This window comes from Kogia breviceps, chromosome 1, assembly GCF_026419965.1.
Source record: "Kogia breviceps isolate mKogBre1 chromosome 1, mKogBre1 haplotype 1, whole genome shotgun sequence".
Lineage (NCBI taxonomy): Eukaryota > Metazoa > Chordata > Mammalia > Artiodactyla > Physeteridae > Kogia > Kogia breviceps.
The window spans coordinates 134,048,470-134,073,234 of NC_081310.1; the positions used below are offsets into that span (position 1 = coordinate 134,048,470).

Consider the following 24,765-nt stretch of genomic DNA (forward strand, 5'->3'; position numbering starts at 1 on the left):
CTGAAGCCCGCATGCCAAGAGCCCGTGCTCCGCAGCAAGAGAAGCCACCACAATGAGAAGCCCGCGCACTGCATCAAAGAGTAGCCCCAGCTCGCTGCAACTAGAGAAAGCCCACACGCAGCAACAGACCCAACGCAGCCAAAAATTAATTAATTAATTGATTAATTTTAAAAAATAAATAAAAGCAACTAGAACAGTTTATCTCCTGTGGTTATGTAAAATAACAGTGTTACTAAATATTTTAATACAATACTTTCCTACATCTCAATCTACCAAGAACCTTGCTAATTCTTTATATTTTTCTAAAATAAACATTATAGAAATATCAGTCAATGTCATTATAGAAAATAAAGAAGAGAAAGTGGATAATAATAAACATAGTAAGTAACTAAACCATACTTTCATCAGGAGTTAATACCACCATCTTTATACACAAGAATACCACTTGGGTTATGTTTTATTTGTTAATGACCAAGGCCTTATCTGGGTTATTCTTATTATCTAAGCCTCACAGACTGTTTCTCAAAAAGAGAAAAAAGATTTTACTTCTGTCTAGTTAATTGCCCTTAAAATAGCAGGAATTAAGAACAACCTGAAACTAAGAATGATTATTGAGGAGAAAATATCACTCGCTTACCCTGAGTGCTTGAACAGAAGGAAGTAATTCTAGGCAAGCCAGAGTGACAGAATTCTATTACTCAAAACTCTTCCCTAAAGCTGAGAGTCTTATACTACATGATTCCCCAAAATATATGGTAGAGGGCTTCCCTGGTGGCGCAGTGGTTGAGAATCCGCCTGCCGATGCAGGGGACACGGGTTCGTGCCCCGGTCCGGGAAGATCCCACATGCCTCGGAGCGGCTGGGCCCGTGAGCCATGGCCGCTGAGCCTGCGCGTCTGGAGCCTGTGCTCCGCAACGGGAGAGGCCACAGCAGTGAGAGGCCCACATACCACCAAAAAAAAAAAAAAAAATATATATATATATATATATATATATATATATATATATGGTAGAGTGTTGTATAAAGGAAATTCTAGAACTCAAACAATTCTTCAATGATATTCATGGAATGAGACACCTGCTCATCCCTCTCAGCTCTACACAGTTCGGAGACTGGGTCCCACTTCTATTAGAACATTGTAAAAGTGAAGGAACTGGGGAGATAAAGGTCTGGAAGAACAAAAATAAAATAAAAATTAAGGTCTCATAAACATTAATTGATCACTTATGTGTACCAGGTATTTTCACATACTACTTCATTTAATCCTACAACAATTCTATGTGACAGTTATTACTATACCCATATACTATACAGATTAGAACATAAAGATTTAAAGAGATAAAATAGTTTGTGATTTGGTGTATTTGGTGCTAATATAACTCCAACCCTGGCTGTCCAGTTTCAAGCTCTTTCCCCTACAATATTGCCTCTCTGACACCTAATATCTACAGAGACATCCAAGCTATTGATCACTTCCTAAAGCATTAGCTCAGCTAATCCATGTGCATCAGCTAATCCATGTGCATAATCCATGTGCATCAGGTCATGAGGATAAGCATCACTACATGCTGTGTAGAAGAGAAAACCAGCTCAAACCCCCTTACATGATTTGTCTAAGGTCACATAGCTAGTGAATGACAGAGACAAAACTGGAATTCAGACTTTTGTGCTTTCTCTAACCCCATGATACCATAGCTGTGATGTAAATATAAACTTGGTTTTAAACTTAAAACTCCTAAAAGGCAGAGACTACAAAATCTTTGCTCTATATGGAGCTGCCAAATACACTGTTTATTTATTAAACCACTCACTTTTTTGTGTGTGTGTGGTACGCAGGCCTCTCACTGTTGTGGCCTCTCCCGTTGCGGAGCACAGGCTCCGGACACGCAGGCTCAGCAGCCATGGCCCACGGGCCCAGCCGCTCCGTGGCATGTGGGATCTTCCCGGACCGGGGCACGAACCCATGTCCCCAGCATCGGCAAGCAGATTCTCAACCACTGCGCCACCAGGGAAGACCCACCCACTTCTTAAAAGAAGTGAAGACAGCTTACAAAAAGGAGCTATTTGTAATTGGACTTGAAAAGTCAGATGTAAGACTTCTCTGGTGGTGCAGTGGTTGCCCTGGTCCAGGAAGATCCCACATGCCGCAGAACAACTAAGCTCGTGCGCTACAACTACTGAGCCCATGCACCTCAACTACTGAAGCCCGCACGCCTAGAGAAGCCACCGCAATGAGAAGCCTGCACAATGAAGAGTAGCTCCCGCTCGCCGCAACTAGAGAAAGCCCGCACACAGCGACAAAGACCCAACGCAGCCAAAAATCAAATAAATAAATAAATTTAAAATAAAAAAATTTTAAAGTCAAATGTATTAGGTGATTAGTAAATATCAAAATATTAATACATTGTTTAATTTGATTTACTGTAAATAAGTAATTTTAAATGATTTCGTCCAGTTAATTTTAAAACTGACCATAACCCAAAGAAATGAATGTAACAAAGCAGACATTTAAGATCTCATGCTTATTATTTTCCCAGTATAACACATGTAACAAATTTCTAATATTTGTTTTTTTAAATATACATTATTTTATAAATCCAGTGCCTTTGCCTTCACCTTGTCAATGGCTACAGTCAACTAGAAAAAAAGTTTCAGTTTGGAAAAGATATAAAATTGGCAACAAGACAGATATTTAGAAACCTGATACTGTATGCTCTATTTAGACCTTCATGAGGATATTGTACAAAGCCCTGCCTCCGAACTATGTAGAACTTTCTATAAATGATTCACTTCTAAATTAGCTGTCCTGGGTCAGCAGTGGCAAGTCTTAAATAAAAGGTGAATCATCCTTTGTACTGTTCCTTTTCTGATACAACCACATTTTTTCCCAGTGTTTTTAATGGGCAAAATAATGTGACAAAAATAATTTTATCCCCTCCTCCAAAGTCAAATCACATTTTTCAATCTACCAAATGACTCCCCAGAGTAACAGAAAGAACGTTTTCCTTTGTTAATGAAATCTAATCAAAGCAACTATGTAACAAAGAAAGGCAATCTGAAAGCAATTCTTGAAACAGGAAAAGGTTAAAAGAATAGAGATAGGTTTTAGTCTTGCTTTTGTGGACATTACACCCGCACTAACCCAAGGAATAAACTAAATCAAATGTGTGTAGCTATATATATCCATCCTCTTCCAAACTATGCTTCAGGTCAGAGGAGATATCTGAGCTTTAGCCTGGTCTAATAATGCTGCAAGGTTACATGCCAATTTGAAAGACATCATAAATCACTGCTGTTCCCCTTGTCAGGTGCTGTCGCAAATTTTCCAGGTTTCTAAACCAGTTATTCTTTTTTTTTTTTAAAACTACTTATCTTCTTAAAAGCCTCCTCTTGTTTGACACTTAAGATGGAAGAGAACCTCAAAAGGGAAGGAGAAACTCTTGATATAACAGGAGACGTTTTACATCCGAGAATGCAGTAGAGTGGTTTGTGAGACATAACATTATAAATTGTAATTATTAGTAAAGAGACCTGTGATTAAACTTTCCAGTTTGCCAAATATACAAATATAAATTATATATTTTTTTAAAAGCCATTAGATCCCCAAAGGGTCCTTAAACAAAATTTTAAAATTTGTTTGGCAGAATGCTCATGTAGCAAGCACCCTGTTCATATTAACCAGGAAGCAGACTTATTATAACTCTTACAATGAAATGTCTACAAGGTATGTGATATTTAAAATCTGCCCAAATGGCACAACATTGTAAATGAATTGTATTTCAATAACTAACTGAATAAAAGCTACCCAAATACATCATGAAAAATTGGAAAGCACAGCGTGGGGAGCCACTCAGGGGTCAAGATGGGAGTGATGCGGGAGGGTGGTCTATTCCTTACTATTCCCCAGGACAGAAATTCCAACAGAAAGAGATGAGCACTTTATGAAGAAAATGGGTCATGCAAGAAACTATCAACAACTTGAGGGAGTGAAAGATTGCAATTGATTTTTATTCTAAACTAGGACACCTGTAAGACATTAGAAAAACATAGTGCAGAGTGACAGGCCAAGAGGGGACAAAGGAAAATGTACTACAGGGTTCCCTAGATGAGAGGTGACAAAGGGTTGGGGTGAGGGAGTGGAGGCAAACTCAGGGACCGCCTTAGACCCTTATTGATTAGAAAGTCTGAGAAGCATAGAAAAGTTCACCCATGGGTGGGGCTGGTGTGACACAAGGGAGGTTAGCCGTTGAGTCTGCAGACTGTGAAGATTCTTCTAGGTTCAGGTTGCTCAATTTCAAGCCACCTCCCACCCCAGGGATAGACAGCTCCAAGAACAGAGACCAGGAAGACAAGGAGAGGAGCTGCCAGGAGTAGAATTCTGTCGCAGAATCGGAGACACTTAGTCACGGCCCTGGCTGAGAGCCTGTCACTTTTGCTCCCAGGTGTTTCTGACCAGCTCCCACTCCCCAATCTCACAAATCAGCTTCTTCCCACCCTCTGCTTGCCAACATTCCTGCCCTTGCTGCCTGTAGGACTCCTGCCACTGGAGCAGACAGAGCAGTTAGAGAAGAGGGGAAGAGGACCCAGCAGTGTCAGAAGCTGCCCGAAGAAGCTGGCAGGGCTCCATCCTCAACTCCCAAGAATGTGTCACCAAGCCAGAGCCAGGACGAGGAGTACCAGCATCTCCTGGCTCCAAGCTTAGAGCTGACACTGCGCCTTCACTACCTGCTTCTATTTTTATGCCCACACCCTCCTCTCCCCACCCCCTCCCTAAATGCCTACCATTCAAAACCTTCCTTACTGCCTAGGAAACTGGCTTGTGTGTGGTGAGTGCTTAATTAGCAAATGTATGATAAACTTTCTCACGTGGCATTTTTTTTTTTTCTCCTTTTCTATAATTAGAGGGACTCTGGGTCCTACTTTACCGCTGCTGTCCCAGAGTAATTATTACAACCTTCCTTTTCACTCTGTGAAGTGTCTGGGTAGGAAATATAAGTTACATAGTCATCTATTTATAATGCTTCTTCTATTAAGCAGATCAGATAAGCATGTTCCCTTTTCAGGATGATAAGACTAGATAACATGGGATAAAAGGAAAAACATGATTTGCATGTTGAGGAAAGGCAGTGGTAGAGTTCTTCCTCTATCCCTTAGCGTGTAAGTAATCTTCCCCAGAAGCTCCTTGGAAGTCAGTGTCCATGACTTGAGCACAATTAAGAATCTAGGAGGGACTCCCCTGGTGGCGCAGTGGTTGGGAATCCGCCTGCCAGTGCAGGGGACATGCGTTCGAGCCCTGGCCCGGGAGGATTCCACATGCTGTGGAGCAACTAAGCCCGTGCACTACAACCACCGAGCCTGTGCTCTGGAGCCCGTAAGCCACAAATACTGAAGCCCACGTGCCTGGAGCCTGTGCTCCACCATGAGACAGGCCACCTCAATGAAAAGCCTGTGCATCACAATTAAGAGTAGCCCCCACTCACTGCAACTAGAGAGAGCCAGGACGCAGCAATGAAGACCCAACCCAGCCAAAAATAAATAAACTTAAATTTTTTTTAAAAAAGAAAATACTTCATTATTAAAAAAAAAGAAGAATCTAGGAGACTCATGTACACACTGTTATATTTAAAATAAATAACCAACAAGGACTTACTGTAAAAAAAAAAATAATAAAGACATTTTAAAAATAAAAAATTTTTAAATAAATTTTTTTTTAAATTTCCAGCTAACTTAAAAAAAAAAGGTTCTAGGAGATTTAACGAGTGTGGGGAGAGTTGAAAATGAGCTCTAAATGTTCAGTGGAAGAATGGAGTAGAATAATAGAATTCCAGGCTGAGAAAAATTCGGTCACAGGTATGTCTAGAGATATGATACAAAGAAACATGGGTATTCCTAAAGAGTTGTTTGTTTTGTTTCTTTTTTGCGGTACGCAGGCCTTTCACTGTTGTGGCCTCTCCCGTTGCGGGGCACAGGCTCCGGACGCGCAGGTCCAGCGGCCATGGCTCACGGGGCCCAGCCGCGCCACGGCATGTGGGATCTTCCCGGACCGGGGCACGAACCCGCGTCCTCTGTATCAGCAGGCAGACTCTCAACCACTGCGCCACCAGGGACGCCCCTAAAGAGTTATTTTTGAAATAACTCTTTTGAATAAGAGTTCAAGAGAAATAAGCATTGATAAATGCAATGCAAAATAATTCTGAATAAATTGGTATATTTAATATTTCAAGTTTGAGATCTTTGACTGTGTTGACTGAAATAGTTTATTAGGTTTATACTAAACTTTATTGAAGAAGCCCTTGTCAGAAGAGTCCACATTAGTTACTGTAACATAGAATTCCACACTGAGATAGCTTAGTTTGAGGATCATGTAGAGATAAACTTTTAAATTTGCTTTCCTTATTTTCTGGGAATAGGCAAAAAGTAGGAGACTGAAATTGTACAGGTCTAGAATAGAAAAACTAAAAGGAAAAAATTACTCAAAAATTGCCTAAAAAGCATCTTTTGTGAGGAAAAGAGGGAACGAGAACTAACATTTATTGAACCATTGTTGTAGATACCTAATATGATATTTCATTCAGTTCTCGTGACACTCCTATAAGGCAGGTATTATTTGTATATTTTCCAGGTTCAATTCCATTGTTCAATTTTCCAGGTGAGAAAATTGAAGCCACTTGGTGGCACCTCCAAGCATCAAACTCAGGGCACACCACGCTACTCTGAAACCCACCTCCCCATCAGATTGATCTAAAGCATTGCTGTCATGCCACCCTGACTCTCCATCTATCATAGGACCCTATAAACCTGTGAAATAGCCATAGCAACATGTGTAGCTTTGAGATATTGCAAAAGCTTGGAATCTCACAAATTTAACCAGCCATGTTTCACTTTGTGTAATTACAATCCTATAATACTGATCCTAAAACTGTAAGTATAAAACAGGAGGTCTTTCTACTGCTTTTGCCTTCTTGTTGCTTTCCCATTTTGCCCCCCTTTACCTCCTAACTTCACAGCTTAGAGCAAGTGCTTAACCTCAAGCAAACTGGCATAAAACAATGTTGCCAGCAGGTAGGGTGATACTGGAAAACTGTTTGAAATCTTGTGGGAGCTTTTTTGGTTGTTACAATGATTATGTACACCACTGGTGCTGGGAGAGATAGGGGATGAGGTAGGGATACGGTATGAACTCTAGTGCTCAGAGAGGCTCAGCTTGGTGAGCCTAATTCTGATGATTTTCAAATGTCCTACTAGAGATTCATGTTGGGAAGAGAATATATATATTCTCTTGTTTCTGTAGAACCTCATCAAGAGTTGTTCATCATTTCAGAAAATCAAGTCACTGACAGCACTGTTGTCCATGTTATTTGAATTTAACATGAAACATTTATATCACTAGCTCCTATTATTGTTACATTATATAGTTCTATGAATACCTATAAATATTTAGATAACAAAAGGTAACAGAAAGGAGTCAACAACACTCAGGTGACTATTGTCTTACTCTTTTTTTTTTCTTCGTTTTTTTTCTTATTCTTTTAAAATCCAAACTTATTCACTGTTAGTAGGTAAATACAAGCAACTGACTGCTTCATTATGTCTTCTGAGATAGTTTTCCCAAGTATTTGCATTGAAATCCATGTTTGTTTCTAATAATTTTTTAAATTATGTGTATAGGTAGGTATTATTGTTTAAATTTTTATTTCAGGATAAGTAAAAGTGGTGCCACAAAATATTTGTTATTACAGGGGAACTTTGGGTCCAATAAGGTTAAGAACCACTTGTGTCAAGGAAAGAACATGGGCTTTGGAGTCAGACAAACCTAAGATAGAAGACGTCTCTGGACTGCATGATTTACGTAGTTTATTTTTTTTTTTAAGTCTTTATGGAACTTGTTAAAATATTGCTTCTATTTTATGTTTTGGTTTTTTGGCCCCAAGGCACGTGGGATCTTAGTTCCCCGAGCAGGGATCGAAGCCACACCCCCTGTGCATTGGAAGGCGAAGCCTTAACCACTGGACTGCCAGGGAAGTCCCTTGAGTAGTTTACTTTTTTATTTTTTTAATTAATTTATTTTATTTTATTTACTTTTGGCTGCATTGGGTCTTCGTTGCTACACGTGGGCTTTCTCTAGTTGTGGTGAGCAGGGGCTACTCTTCATTGCGGTGCGCAGGCTTCTCATTGCGGTGGCTTCTCTTCCTGCAGAGCACGGGCTCTAGGCATGCGGGCTGCAGTAGTTGTGGTGCCCGGGCTCAGCAGTTGTGGCTTGAGGGCTCAGTAGTTGTGGCACACTGGCTTAGTTGCTCCACAACACGTGGGATATTCCTGGACCAGGGCTCAAACCCGTGTCCCCTGCATTGGCAGGTGGATTCTTAACCACTGCACCACCAGGAAAGCCAGAGTAGTTTATTTTTGTTCTGAGCTCAAACTGCCTCATCTATCAATCACAGCCATTTCTGGGGGTTGTTAAGAATTGCTATTTCAAACAAGGTAGCACAGGTTAAGTGGTAATGATAGGTATTCAACAACAACTCCCTTTTCAATGCTCAAGCTATGCTTCCCTCCCCCACTTACCTTTACAGAAGGAAGGGGGAAGTATAAAGAATACAGAAGGAGGGACTTCCCTGGTAGTCCAGTGGGTAACACTCCACGCTCCCAGTGCAGGGGGCCCAGGTTTGATCCCTGGTCAGGGAACGAGATCCCACATGCATGCCGCAACTAAGAGTTCTCATGCTGCAACTAACGATCCCATATGCCACAATGAAGACCTAGCACAGCCAAAAGTAAATGAATTTTTTAAAAAGAATACAGAAGGAGAAAGGGAGTAACAAATCATGATCAGTACCTAATACCTAACTACACCCAGAACACACTGTTAGTATCAAATATGAAAAGGTTCAGGAGGTTCAAGTTACATTCTGACCCTGGATCATGAAGAACATGTTGTTAATGCCAATCACACAAACACTACTACAAACACTACTACTTAATGTAATATATGGATATGTAAATTGTTCCAGGAATGGGTACAGAATTATCATTTCCTCAACTTTGTTACTGTGTATCCCTTTAAGGCCACTTAAAGTTAACACTGTAACTTAAGAATCTGTAGAGGTTGAGAAGTAGATCCTGGATTTTAGCCTTTTTTTTTTTTTTTTTTAAGTTGGAACTCTTCCTCTACACGTGGTTTGATTATCTCCAGGGAGATTTTTATACAATAGCAAATACACTTTCTGATTGCTGGATCTTGGGCCTTTTAGCCACTACTAACTAGGGGTCAGATATGTTCCTAAAAGACAAATATTCTATCACTGACAAGATCTAAGGTCCCTTTTTCCCTTTCACTTATCTGTAGAAACCATAGGACCTCCCTGGTATTAGTCATGTCCAAGCTTCAACTTCCTACTCCACATTTTAATTACCAAAACTTCAAAATACTCAGCATACCCCAAACAGAAAGGCTAGAGTTTCTAAGACAGTGAGAAAAAAGCAGTTTTTAGATCCCAATCCAGAAAAACAGTGACAGTCATCCACTCTTCGTTGCCTTCCTCTTTTATCTCAGCAAGTATCTAGCCCAAAGGTATTTGTTAGTTACTTTAGCTGAATACATAGTTTCAAGAAACAGCTTTAGATGCACCCCAATGTTCACAGCAGCATTGTTTATAACTGCCAAGAAATGGAAACAACCTAAGTGTCCATTAACTGGTGAATGGATAAGGAAGATGTGTTATATTCACACAATGGAATACTACTCAGCCATAAAAAGTGAAATTTTGCCACTTATAGCAACCTGGATGGACCTGGAGGGTATTAAGCTAAGTGAAATAAGTCAGACAGAAAAAGACAAATACTGTATGATATCACTTATATGTGGACTCTAAAAAAAGTACAACAAACTAGTTAATATAACAAAAATGAACAGACTCACAGGTATAGAGAAAAAACTAATGGTTACCAGTAGAGAGAGGGAAAGAGGGAGGGGAAGAGTGGGATAGGGAACTAAGAGGTACAAACTACTATATATAAAATAAATAATCTACAAGGATACAGTGTACAATATAAGGAATATAGCCAATATTTTACAATATTATAAGTGGAATATAACTTAAAAATTGTGCATCACATCAGCTATACTTCAATAAAAAAATGAACACCTTTGGTTACCTTAGGTGATGGGGATTTGTTATAAGGAAACACAGGGAAACAAAAGCAGCACAGGAAACCTTCTCAGAAGACAGACTTCTTAGAAATTACTAAAAATTGGCTCATTGCCATTAAAGACACAGCATCAGCTCTCCTAGCATGAAGAACATTCTGACGGCCCTCTGTGACCCTGAAAGGATCCGTGACTCTGTCATCCCCAGGCTTCAGTGTTTTTTTCTTAGGTCCACTTCTTTGCTTCTGCTACTACCAACTGTATACAACAGATACATGGTATTCTCCTAATTTGTTAAAAGTAGAAGGGAGGTTTACACCTATGCAGATATGCATTTACTTTCACAAAAACACACACTTATAAATTCAAAAATTTTATTTTTCTGTAATGATGGTCAAGAAGGTGGCCTAGGGCTTCCCTGGTGGCGCAGTGGTTGAGAGTCCGCCTGCTGATGCAGGGGACACGGGTTCGTGCCCCAGTCCGGGAAGATCCCGCATGCCACGGAGCGGCTGGGCCCGTGAGCCATGGCCACTGAGCCTGTGCGTCCGGAGCCTGTGCTCCACAATTGGAGAGGCCACAACAGTGAGAGGCCCGCGTACAGCAAAAAAAAAAAAAAAGAGAGAGAAAAAAGAAAGTGGCCTAAGCAGATGCTTCTGGGGAAAGAGGACTAGGGAACCGTGGTTCACACTTTTGTCCCCACAAAAAAAAAAAAAGTGGTTACCCACTTTTTAAAATTTTTTACTCTGTACATATATTATTTTTTCAATTAAAATAAAAATTGGTGGATTTCCCTGGCGGTCCAGTGGTTAAGACTCCGTGCTCGGGCTTCCCTGGTGGCGCAGTGGTTGAGAGTCCGCCTGCCGATGCAGGGGACACGGGTTCGTGCCCTGGTCCGGGAGGATCCCACGTGCCGCGGAGCGGCTGAGCCCGTGAGCCGTGGCCGCTGGGCCTGCGCGTCCGGAGCCTGTGCTCCGCAGCGGGAGAGGCCACAGCAGTGAGAGGCCCGCATACCGGAAAAAAAAAAAAAAAAAAAAAAAAGACTCCGTGCTCCCAGTGCAGGGGGTCCAGGTTCAATCTCTGGTCGGGGAACTAAGATCCCACATGCTGCACCGCATGGCCAAAAAAATAAATAAATAAAAATAAAAAGACACCAATTTCTAAAAAAATTAAAATAAAAATTGGTTTTAAATAACATTTACTGTGTAGCTCCTCTGTGGACTTCTGCTTCACAGAGAGTAATTTCTGCTAGGATATTTAGTGAATGAATAAAACAAAACCACAGAAACCATTTTCCCTTGGTGGTCTTTAGTCAAACATCATGGATATGCTCACTAACTGAGAGCCAACAGGTGGAAAGAAAGAGGAGGACCTGAGAGGAAGGTTACAATTAATAACACTGAGGAGGGGACTTCCCTGGTGGTCCACTGACTAAGACTCCACACTCCCTATTCAGGGACCCAGGTTCAGTCCCTGGTCAGGGAACTAGATCCCACATGCTTCAACTAAAGATTCCGCATGCTGCAACTAAAGATCCCACACACGGCAACGAAGATCCCGTGTGCTGCAACTAAGACCCAGTAGAGCCAAACAAATAAATAAATATTAATATTAAAAAATATATATATATGGGACTTCCCTGGTGGCACAGTGGTTAGGACTACGCGCTCCCAATGCAGGGGGCCGGGGTTCCATTCCTGGTCAGGGAACTAGATCCCATATGCATGCCACAACTAAGGAGCCCTCGAGACACAACTAAGGAGCCCGCCTGCCGCAGAGATGTGGTGCAACCAAATAAATAAATAAATATTTATAAATAAATAATTTTTTTTAAAAAACGGTCTTTGATTTGAAGTCATTCTATTTATCCTGGTTTGTTACCACACTTTCCTGTATAATTACAGTTTTGCATTTGTGGCATCAAAATTACATGCTAGGTATGTACATTGAGCAGTAAAGGTACACACAGCTCAATACTTTTGGGGCTCTGCCACAATTTTCTCAATCAAATTCCATCTCACTCTTCTTTGATCTCTGCCTACCATATCCCTACCTGCATATTTGGTATCCCTGGCAACATCCTTCATATTCCACCTTGTATTATCAGCATATACATACTTGTTTACTCATGTCTTAGTTTACTCTTACCACCACTCCTATAAATTGTAAGCTCCATGAGATAGGCAGTTAGTAACATTTGTATGTATTTCAGTACTTTTTAGATAAAAATGACACTCCGATATTTGTAATTGAGTGCACAAGCTCTGGAAGACAGTTCATACTGTAAAAGACCTTGGATCTTCTCATTTAATCCAGTGGTTCTCAAAATCATATCTGCCAACAGATGACAGACCAGCTGCCTAGGGACACCAGGGAAAAGTTAAATTACCACATTTTTCAGGCCCTAGCCCAAATCTGTAGAAGCGGGGCCCAGAAACCTGCATTCTTGGAGTACTGACTCACAAGTCCTGAGCATAAGTAGGAGTTGTTAATTTTAAAGGGAAGCCATTAGACTGAGAGGGTTCTAATGAACTTGGCAGCCTAGGTAAGCAAACCAAAACCTAGGTCAGCAAATGCCTCAAAGTTAAGAAACCTAAAGGACAACCAGTCACAAACAGCCAAGTAGGTTTTCCCAAATAAGGCAACCACTTAAGCTGGAGCCAATCAAATAACTTCCTTGCTTTGCCTCCACATCTCCTCTATAAAAACCTTGCCCCTAACTCCTGTCTGCTGAGCACTCCTAACCCCTTCTGGTTTGCCACTGCCCAAATCTATTTTTGCTCAAATATACTCAATTTAAGTATGCCTCAGTTTATCCTTTAAAAGAATTAACAGGGAAAGAACAGGGGAAAGATTTCCAGGTAAAGAGAAGAACAACAGATAAATGTCAGAGAACCAAGAATAGTTTCATGCTCTGTACAGACTGTGGCAGATGTCTGCCACATCCCTAATTCAAGAAGTCTCAGACTATCTGTCCTGCCCACTGTCCTCTCCAACAGGACTCCTTATCCACTGTTCATCTGCCTTAGTACCACCTACACACTGGACCAGAGACGAGCCCTTACCCACAAGCCAAAGGGGCCTGCCCCACCTGTCCTGTACCCTGACTCAACAGAGACTCACTCTCAGGGAGTTCAAGTTTGAGACAGAGTGGGCGCACAGAAAGTACAGAAGCAAAGAACTAAAAGACAGAGAGGAGGCAATAGGGGCCTTAAAGGAGCAAAGTCAAAGGATAAAAAGAGGGAATCAGTCAAGAACACAGTAAGAAGTAGGGAGACAGGTAGAGAGGGAAGGTGAAAAGCAACTCGACTTGCTCTTGGTTCTCCAGAGTTTGAAGTTACTGCTTTTACCCAGAGAGCGTGAGTGATGTTCCAGCTGTCCACGGAACCTGACCGCCCAGCTACAGAGGTGATCCTGGGCTTCCTCACCTCCCCATACATCCTAACAAATACATACATACACGTTGTCCAAGGTAACCTGAGTGTCTCCATCTCTTACAACCTGCAAGAGCCTCCCATGTCCACTCAGGATGGCTGGAGGGGTGGGAGTAGGTGAGGGACGGCAAAGGGGCCACCATCTGTCTATGAGGTAGCAGAGGCTTGGGGAGGGGTTCAGATTTGATTCTAGAGTTGTTCACACACCTCCTTTGGGGGATCTCCAGCACACAAATCAACAGTCTTACCCATTTCTTATCTTCCTGAGAGCAATGAGGTCTACAAGGCAGCTGGTGAGACTATCCTCCCACTTCTCAAAATGAGTCACGGTTCTAGGGGGGAATTTTTGGTGTTTTGTTTTGTTTTTTACTTGAGCTTTTCATAGAAAACAGAGGCTGATGCTCATGAGGGATAGTAAGCACACAATGATCATAGTATATTTAGAACTTCTCAGATGGTACCGTGCAATTCCAGAAAATACCATCCTATTTAACTGAAACTAAACTTTATAAAGGAAGCATAGAAAAGGAATGATCAATTGTGTTTCAACTTTATAAAACACCAGTCAGGGGTCATTCCCCTACTGAAAAATACTTGGGTTACTCTTACTGCCTACAGAATAGAACCCATATATCTTCAAGGACATTTGTAGTCTCACTACTGTTTACATCTTCAGCTTCATCTCCTACCGGATCCACCATCTACTTTTATTTATTAAACTTTTATGGTGCAACTAAGCCATCTAGCAACTCTGGAAATGAGATTTTTAAGGGAAAAAAACCCTCCCAGCCCTCAGTAAGAGAAAAGTAACTAAATTCAATTCAGTGTGCTAAAGCTATGTTAAAATCATGCAGTACTGGGTATTAAACATACCTAGACTGGCAGATTCACAAGGAAGGCTTCTTGAAGGAGGTGAAAGTTGAGACTGGAGAAGTGGGTAGGAGCTATCAGAACAAAGAAGTGAGAACAGGGCTTTCCTGGTGGCGCAGTGGTTGAGAGTCCGCCTGCTGATGCGGGGGACACAGGTTCGTGCCCTGGTCCAGGAAGATCTCACATGCTGTGGAGCGGCTGGGCCTGTGAGCCATGGCCGCTGGGCCTGCGCGTCCGGAGCCTGTGCTCCGCAACGGGAAAGGCCACAACAGTGAGAGGCCCGCGTACCGCCAAAACAAAAAACAAAAAAAAACAGGAAGTGAGAACATCATGAGAAAAGGCATAGAGGAATGAAACAGTTAAACATTCTGGAATAAAAAGGGGATTGTTAGGAGATGAGACTGGAGCAGTAGGCGTGGGGCAGGACTAAAGAGACAGGCAGGACTAGGAGATGTTGTCTGGCTGGTGGGGGTTATTTGTAAGTGCTATGGTCTGAATGTTTATGTCCCCACCCCCAAAATTCAAATGTTGAAATCCTAGTGTTAATGGGTGGGGCCTTTGGGAATTGTTCAAATTATGAGGGTAGACACCTCATAAATGGGATTAGTGCCTTATCATAGAGGCTCCAGAAAGACCATTAGCCCCTTCCACCAGGTGAGGACAGAGAAAGAAGTGCCAGCTATGGACTAGGAAATGAGCCTTCACCACAGGTAACCATGCTGGCACACTGATCTTGGACTTCTCAGCCTCCAGAACTGTGAGTAATAAGTTTTTCTTGTTTATAAGCTACCAAGTTGGTGGTATCTTTTTAATAGCAACCCTAAAGGAATATGACAATAAGTAACAGGGAGCCTTGTAGGTTTTTGAGATTGGTATGATCTGAGAATCAATATTAAAATAGAGGATGCAGGACTTACCTGGCAGTGCAGTGGTTAAGAATCCATCTGCCAATGCAGGGAACACAGGTTCAAGCCCTGGTCCGGGAAGATCCCACATGCCGTGGAATGACTAAGCCCATGAGCCACAACTACTGAGCCTACGCTCTAAAGCCCGTGAGCCACAACTACTGACCTATGCTCTAGAGCCCATGAGCCACAGCTACCGAGCCTGTGTGCCACAATTACTGAAGCCTGCTTGCCTAGAGCCCATGCTCCACAACAAAAGAAGCCACTGCAATGAAAAGGCTATGCACCACAACAAAGAGTAGCCCCTGTTCGCCGCAACTAGAGAAAGCCTGCGCGCAGCAATGAAGACCCAACAGAGCCAAAAATAAATTAATTAATTACTTTTTTAAAAAAATTGAGGTTGGGTGGAATCAGGGAAACCATATTCAGGGTACCATTTAGAATCTGCATTGTAAAAATCCAGCAGTGACAACTGTCAATGCCTCCCAGCCAAAAACCACCAGGAATTCTCATTTCTAGTTTACTGCTGCTTGCAACAAGGGAGGCAGCACACCATGGAGAACTGTGGGGGAGGGTCTGAGTAAGAGGGCATTAGAAAAGATTTGGGCCTGTGTTAGGTGATGTTAGGACAGCATAGGTTTGCTGTCAGGAACTGGGGACAAGTCTATGACTCAGTATCTTAATAAAACTATCTACAAGGTGGGGAAAACTGTCAAAGCTAAAACTGTGGTTGGTAAAAGGAGCAGCAGTCATTTATATCAGTCAAGACAGGGGGATAAGAACTTCCCTGGTGGCACAGTGGTTAAGAATCCAGCTGCCAATGCAGGGGACACGGGTTCGAGCCATGGTCCAGGAAGATCCCACATGCTGCGGAGCAACTAAGCCCATGCGCCACAGCTACTGAGCCTGCACTCTAGAGCCCGCAAGCCACAACTACTGAGCCCGTGTGCCTAGAGCCCGTGCTCCGCAACAAGAGAAGCCACCGCAATGAGAAGCCCATGCACTGCAACAAAGAGTAGCCCTGGCTCACTGCAACTAGAGAAAATCCCGCACGCAGCAACGAAGACCCAATACAGCCAAAAATAAATAACTAAATAAATTTATTTTTAATAAAAAGGGAATAGGGAATGCTATAATTTGGGGGTTTTTTTTCTTTTCGTTTTTTGTTTGTTTGTTTTGATTTTAGGGGGTGCTGTAATTTTAAATGGGATGATCAGTACCAGTCTCACTGAGAAGGTAACATTAGACCAAACTTCAGGAAGAGCATTCGGGGAATTCCCTGACGGTCCAGTGGTTAGGACTCACGCTTTCACTGCTGAGGGCACAGGCTCAATACCGGATCGTGGAACTAGGATCCTGAAAGCCACAAGGCGTAACCAAAAAAAAAAAGAACATTTTGCCAAGGAGAGGTCCTGGTAGAGAGGACAGCCAGTGCAAAAGCCCTAAGGCTCCAGAGTTCAAGGAACAGCCTGGAGGCCAGGCTAGCTGGAGCATGTTAGAGGGGCCACAGGGCCTGTAAGAATCATTGGATTTTGGCTTTTACTCCAAGTGAGATGAGGAGCTATCAGTCTTGAGCAGAGAGATGAGATGCAGAATATATATCATCGGAGACAGAAACTTTTGAGTTTTGCTATAAAGGAGAAATGGGGTAATAGCATAAGAGATGGGGGCAGGTGACAAGAGAAGGTTTGTTGGTTTTTTGTTTTTTTTTTTTTAAGAGAAATAGCATAATTGCACGTTGAACATATGGCTTGAAATTAAAATCACAATTCTTGACTCTTCTGCTTCCCCAGTACACTGCTTTATTTGAATGCTCTATGTATTGAGAGAGAAGGGGCTGTATTTGCTTGATCCATTCATTCAATGAATTACTTAGTATTATAACATATACAAACTAATGTAACCAAATCAAAGTTAATAATTTCTGAAACCTATAGAGTTTTCAGCTTCTGGACAAGTATCTAACTACAAAAGTGATTTCTTAATAAACTCTTTCAAATCCACTCTTTCCCCACAATCTTTCCACATAATAGAGAATTAAGAAAATATGTCATGACACAAACTACTTGTCAAACAATTACAGTAGTAAAATATTCAAAAGGCCCCTTCAACAAATTTTATGACTACAGCTCAAGAGTTTAGTAATCAACTCATACATGAATCCTGAAATTTTTCTTTTTTTTTTTGGTTTTGGCTGCGCACAGCATGTGGGAGTTTAGTTCCCTGAACAGGGATCCAACCCATGCCCCCTGCAGTGGAAGTGCAGAGTGCTAACCACTGGACCACCAGGGAAGTCCCTGAATCCTGAATATTTTAAAAGATGGTATCAAATGTTTTGTAAAGCTGTCCCAGCATTTATGAGTTAACTGTTCTTTTAGATGAGATTTACTTTTTTTCTTTTTGCTGAATTGCTCATTTAGCTGTTTAGAAAAATGATATCAGCTGTAAGGGATTTTTGCATAATTGGCCATCTGTTTCAAGGTAATGATTACAGACTGCACCCTGCAAGTGATTCATAGGTTTCATTAACTTCCTCCTTCAGGAACCAGGAAATAGGTGAAATCCATAATTATCAGTTTCACTACAACATCTTTTTGAGGTAGTAAGTATTTTGGTGGTTGAGTTTGAGGCTTTACTTGAAAAGATCATTTGTTATAAAAGAAGTTTTGCTGGGTTTGTATTTGGAATCTGAATACAGTTACCAAGAATCCCACAGCTGCTATGTAATGAACTTGGAACCAGGAAACCTTGATTCGAATCCCGACTCTGCCCCACACGAGTCCAGTAACTCTGGGCAAGCTACTTGACTTCTCAGAGCCTCATGTAGCTCAACTGCAAAATGAGAAGACTCCTTGCCTCAGTGCTATGGTGAGGATGGAATGACCACCCCATAGCCTTAAACGCCATGCACAGCCAGGGGCACATTACAGACTCCCTGCCATCAGGTCAGGCCAACTCCTTCCCTCTTTTCCTTAGCAGAGAGAGTACAGCTCTTCATACAGTGCCATTTGTATCCTTATAGCCACCTCTCTAGAGAAAAGGCAGGACTTCTGATATAGTCATATAAAGGGGGGAAATTTTTTGTTTTTTCCCCACTGACATCTCAAAAGTTTATACCACTATTCCTCTTGCTGGGGGAATGGGATGAGGAATGGAATCTCACTAGTGTGCATTTTATTTTAATAAATAACTCGTTTCAAAAGTAACTATTGATGGGCTTCCCTGGTGGCGCAGTTGTTGAGAGTCCGCCTGCCGATGCAGGGGACACGGGTTCGTGCCTCGGGCTGGGACGATCCCATGTGCCGCGGAGCGGCTGGGCCCGTGAGCCGTGGCTGCTGAGCCTGCACGTCCAGAGCCTGTGCTCCGCAACGGGAGAGGCCACAACAGTGAGAGGCCTGCGTACTGAAAAAAAAAAAAAAAAAAGTAACTATTGAGGACTTCCCTGGTGGCGCAGTGGTTAAGAATCCACCTGCCAATGCAGGGGACACGGGTTCAATCTCTGGTCTGGGAAGATCCCACATGCCGCGGAGCAACTAAGCCCGTGTGTCACAAATACTGAGCCTGCGCTATAGAGCCCGCGAGCCACAACTACTGAGCCCACGTGCCACAACTACTGAAGCCTGCACACCTAGAGCTCATGCTCTGCTACAAGAGAAGCCACTGCAATGAGAAGACCGCGCCCTGCAACGAAGAGTAGCCCCCGCTCGCCACAACTAGAGAAAGCCTGCGTGCAGCAATGAAGACCAAACGCAGCCAAAAAACTTCATTCATTCATTTAAAAAGTAACTATTGAGATACTCTGACATATACTATGATGATCAATACTTTACCCTGAATATACTTAACTCTTTCTAGTATAGATGGAAAACCTGCATTAATGTTGATTATATGCATAAACATACTAATATATATATCTAAGGTTATAAAATTTATGAACTTTGATAAAGCACATCAAAATACCTAATGTTTATCTTGAAATTTTAATGCAAGTCAGCGCATTGCAAACTTAAAATGCTGAACATGGTTGCCACGTTATTGTTGAGACACCCTGGAAAACTTGGGAAGCAATATAACTTTATGGAATTTGGAGCCAGAAAAAAAAACCTGGGTTTAAACCCAGGCTCGGGGACTTCCCTAGTACTCCAGTGGTCAAGACTCTGCACTTGCAATGCACGGGGCATGGGTTTGATCCCTGGTCGGGGAACTAAGATATCACATGCCGCACAGCATGGCCAAATAAATTAATTAATTAAATAAACACAGGCTCTGCCACTTACTATATGTAATTTTGAAAATTTTCTGAACCTCAAAGCATTAGTTTCCTATCTGTGAAGTAGGGATAATAATAATACTTCTCAGGGATTACATGGATTGAGTAAAGTCATGCATCTAGAACTCAAAATAGTATCACACTATGATGAGGAAGACTTAATGCAAAGTAAATAAATCTGGAGTCCCTGGTTACAGGACATATATTTAAAGTTGTCAGGGCTTCCCTGGTGGCGCAGTGGTTGAGAGTCCGCCTGCCGATGCAGGGAACACGGGTTCGTGCCTCGGTCCGGGAGGATCCCACATGCCGCGGAGCGGCTGGGCCCGTGAGCCATGGCCGCTGAGCCTGCGCATCCGGAGCCTGTGCCCCGCAATGGGAGAGGCCGCAGCAGTGAGAGGCCCGCGTACCACCAAAAAATAAATAAATAAATAAATAAAGTTGTCAGTTAAGAATGCTAACAAGCTCAATTAGCTTAGAAACAAGAAGATCCAAGTTTAAAATAATGGCCCAACTTTTTTGTTGCTATGTGACCTTGGCCAAAGGCCAGACACATTGTACCTCAGCCCACTCATTTAACTGTTAGGTATTAATGATATTAGTTACAATTTGTAAAGCACTGACCATACACCAATGCAATCTGATAGGTTTACACATGCACTCCAGTCTTCACAATAACCCATCAAGGTAGATATCCTTATCTCTATTTTTACAACTGGCTGAAACTGAGAAAAGTTAAACTTTTTCAAGGCCACCCAGCTAGTAAGCCTGGATCCACAGTGAGGTTTATCAGTCTCCAAATCCTGTCCTTAACTACCCAATGAACTCTCTGCCATCTACCTCTCTTAGAGAAGATCAAATAACATTTTTCCTGCAAAAGTGCTTTTTGAATTGAAACGTCCTATACAAACGTGAAGTATTATCGTTAATACTCTGTATCAATCTAAATAATTCATAGAATGGGTCTGTGATTTGCCCCCTCAGTGCTGGGAACCCTGAAAGAACAAAAGGTTAGCTTCAGGATCTCTTTCATCTCCTCTTGGAATTTTGTCTTGACCTTAATTTCGCTTGAACTGACCTGATAAACAACATTAAAGAATAGATAGCCAAATGCTGCTCCGTGCCACCCAAAGGCAGCTCTCTGCACTCTCAGGAGTCCAGGGCAACAAGATCTTGTGCTTTTCCTTGAAATATGGACAAAATATTTTCTTGGACTGACTTCTCACACCTGCATTTGCAGTTAGCTTGGGTAAGTATAAATAAAAGTGGTCACATAAATGTCTGCCTAAACTAGGGCTTTGGAAATCACCCTATAGCAAACTCCAGTTCCTGGCACACATGCTATCGATCTAATAAAAGCAAATTTCAGTCCCTTTTCAAGGATATGAGGTAAAATTTAGAGGGGCTTTTCCCTCTGAAATTTTTGTCAACTAGTCCCGCGTAGTTTAGTATAACTCTTTTAGTTATCCGCCCTTGGAATAATGAGCTTCCCGGAAATACCGAAGTGTTGATGACATGTGACATGACATATGCGGGTCAAAATGGGGCTTGGTTTGGTATCACCCGGAAGGCACCCCCTAGCCCGCCAATCCCGGAGATGCTCAGCGTGGCCCGCTCACCCCTGCAGAGGAGGCAGGATGGCAAAGTCCAGACAAAGTGAAGGGTGTTAATTTGCCGAGCCAGATCTCGACGCTGGGAAGGCGCCGAAGCTGCTGAATCTCGGGTTACTAGAGCATGCTCATTTGCATGAGGGAGAAAGGTCGTCCCGGGTTTCCCAGAGGCCAGATCGAGCCTGGAGAACTTGACTTTCTCCAGTTCTGGGACTTAACCTCTTCCCTTCCCTGTAAGGCCCTCTCGCTCCCCCCGGGGCGCTCGCAGCCGCGGACCCCATCCCGTCAGGATCCGGGAAGCGCAGCTCAACCAGCCGGAGCCAATTTAAACCTGCGCGGGGCGGTGGGAGAAGCGGCGAGAGGCAGCGAGAGGCTGAGCCACAGCCCTCGGCGCTTACCTCCGACGGCGAAATCTCAAACACGCCCGCGATCTTGGCGTAGAGCTCCTGGATGCTGGAGAAGTTCTCCACTCTGCCCGTGGCGCTGCCGTGGGCCAGCTGCGTGTGGAAAACCAGCCTGCAGGTGGGAGCCGGGAGGCTGGGAAGGCTGCCGCCAGCCGCATTTGTCTGCTCGCCCTCCACCAGCCGGGAGGTCTCCTTGGTATTGAATTTCTTTTTTCTCCGCAGCCCCAGGGGCATCTTGCCTGGCCGAGGGCGAGGACCCACCTGCTCTGCCACGGACTGCCGCCTCCTTGGTCTGGGCCCCCGGACTTTGTGCTAAGGGCCTGCCGGCTCCGGGCAGGTGCAGCCTGGGCTGGGCCAATGGCAGAGGCGCACCCGCCAGGCCCCGCCTGCTCAGGGCCTTCCTCCACTGAGAGGAGCTGCACCTGCAACCCTCCGCCGAGCAGCCACCTGCCCTCCGGATGGATCAGAGAGAAAAAAAGTTGGACCCTGAGGAAGGGGAATGTTGCCTCCCATTCCAGTTCTACAAGGATCGAGCCATCAACCATCGCAGCTGCGCCGGATGGTGTGCCCTGAGGGGAACTCAGGATGGAGAAAACAAGGAAGCATTCTGTGATTTGGATACTGGCCCTAATAGTTAAGATGCATATCTAAGGAGTCATTTCAGTGAACTCAGACTCTTGCATCTTCCCCTACATAGGAAAGCACTACAATCATTAACTTGAGACGTCTGTCCTTTGTGATTAGCAGTAAACTTTTCATGTTCCATAACACGTTTTTATCCAACAAAAACACCCATATATCCTGGCTCGTCCCTTACCTCTTTTGAGCAGTTCCTCAGAGCTATCTGAGAGGCTCTCCTCCACTATAGTGCTCAGTAAGGTCCCCAAATGAAACTTAACTCAAAACGTTTACGTTGTGCAGGTCCTTCAGTTGATAACCCATTCCCTCCTCTCATCTCCTGGCTTCTTTCCCTTCCTTTAAAAATGGCTCAATTTCTGGGGATTTCCCTGGTGGCGCGGTGGTTAAGAATACGCCCGCCAATGCGGGGGACTCGGGTTCGAGCCCTGGTCCGGGAGGATCCCACATGCCGGGAAGTAACTAAGCCCATGCACCACAACAGCTGAGCCTGTGCTCTAGAGCTCGCAAGACACAACTACTGAGCCCATGTGCCACGACTACTGAAGCCCGCACACCTGGAGCCGTGCTCCACAACAAGAGAAGCCACCGCAGTGAGAGGCCTTTGCACCTCAATGAAGAGTGGCCCCCACTCGCCGCAACTAGAGAAAGCCCGTGTGCAGCAATGAAGACCCAATAAAGCCAATCATAAATAATAAATAAATAAATTTTGTTTTAAAATGACTTAATTTCTATAAAAGCCTTAGGATTCTGATTCTACAGAACAACACATCTTAGAATACAAACATGTTGGCCCTTCTGGTGATGGTCATAAACGTGTGGTAGGCACTCATGCACGACTGGGCCACATGCCTTCGTAACTGTATGTCTGGGCCATTGGGAATAGGAATTTAAGTGGAAGTCAATCTCCATCTTTCTTCTCTGTACCTTACACCCTGCAAGGCAGAACTGGAAGGAGAAGTTTTGAGATTAGTGCCACATTGAATTCACAGTTAAACACCCTCAGCCAAGCCCTCAGCAACTCTCAATAATACTTTTTACTTTATCCTGGGCATCTTTCTCTCCCAAACATTCAGCGCTCTCCCAAGGTGATTTACTCCATCTCGCCCTCCTTGGTCTCTGTAGAAAACCCTGTCTCTTATTCTTCAGAGGAGATTGAGGCCACTCAGTGTGACTCCTGAACTCCCTCAATTCCCCACCCCTTGTCTGTAATTCCACCCACCTCCCTTCTCCAAACTCGGAAGAAATCTCTTCTTTTATTTGAAACTTGAGCAGATCTGTTCATTCCTTGAGGATCTCTATGTTTAAGCTACCTGTTGACTCTCATCTTTCAACTCCCCACCTGGTACCAGCCACTGATGGTCAAAAGCCCAAATCTTTTACATTGTTTTCAAGTCCTCCACCCCTCCGCCCCTGCAGTCACCTCTGCATTTTCACAGCCAAGCAAAACAGTCTTGAATTAGCTGCATTTCCTCAATTCCCCCTTTGCTCTTAGACTCACTGTGATCAGACTTTGCCCTCACACTTCACTGAAATTACTCTTACTATGGTCAGCACTTAATCATCAGATATGATTAACACTTTTCAGTCTTACTTCACCTTTTGGAGTATCTGACTGCATTTGACCATCTTATTCTTAAATCACACCTCTGTTTTAGCTTCTACTGAAATAAAAACGTACAACGTGAGAGTTCTGAGTTTCAGTTTTATTTGGAGATTTACTGAGGACTATAGCCCAAGAGATAGCATCTCAGATAGCTCTGAGGAACTGCTCAGAAGAGGTAAGAGGGACGTCAATATCTATGTGCTTTTGACAAAGGGGGTACATGCACCCAAGCACACATCTCAGTAGAAGGTTGCTGCTAGTCATGAGGAACAGATATCTTCATAAATGGTTTTAGTGCTTTTCTAAGTATGGGAAGGCACAAGAATCCAGGTTTATAAAAAATTTCTTCTGAAAATATTTAACTATTTGAAGCTTTGTTCTACCAGTTTTCCCAGAGTCTTATTCCTAATCTCTGTCCTGAACTCCTTTCAGGGTGTGTTAAAGGTCAGCAGCTGCAGTGGCTAATAACTCAATTCCACCTGTGATATCAACAAATTTGAATGAATTCCTCTCTTCTTGAAGCTTCCAAGATATCTTGAGGTTCCTGCACTTGTCAGGAGGAGGCCTTCATTATTCACCTGATAAGTCTGCTGGTAACATAAGAGTTTCCAATTTCTGGAGGGATGAGGTAGAAAGAAAAGATAAAAGTTTCAATTCTGCTTACAAGGGTATAATTTACCAAATGCTGTAAGCCATAATTAGCTTAAGGGGAAATGTTTCCTTATATCTGGAAAACACAGAGTAAAAACCAGTAACATTTCAGACAAAAAATTTTTAAAAACATAAAAATTATAACCATATTCAGCAGTTCACTCAGTCCTATGTAACTAATCCTTGATCTCTTGTTAACAGTTTTATAAAGCCATCAGGGTTTCCATTAAAATTCTTT

The 24,765-nt window shown here is 43.0% G+C and overlaps 1 protein-coding gene across 4 annotated transcripts in view; it reads right to left on the minus strand.

Annotated features, from left to right (window-relative positions):
* The window catches only part of GIPC2 (GIPC PDZ domain containing family member 2), a 91,532-nt gene extending 69,530 nt beyond the window's left edge, over positions 1 to 22,002 (minus strand). For 3 of the 4 annotated variants that reach the window (XM_067044033.1, XM_067044030.1, XM_067044040.1), the window contains exon 1: positions 21,629 to 21,960. In XM_067044033.1, coding sequence (XP_066900134.1) covers positions 21,629 to 21,868 — 240 coding nt within the window. In that variant the 5' untranslated portion in view covers positions 21,869 to 21,960. Of the gene's footprint in view, positions 1 to 21,628 lie in introns of all 4 variants that reach the window. The other variant, XM_059075412.2, reaches the window with a different exon arrangement.
* Positions 22,003 to 24,765: the final 2,763 nt, after the last annotated feature.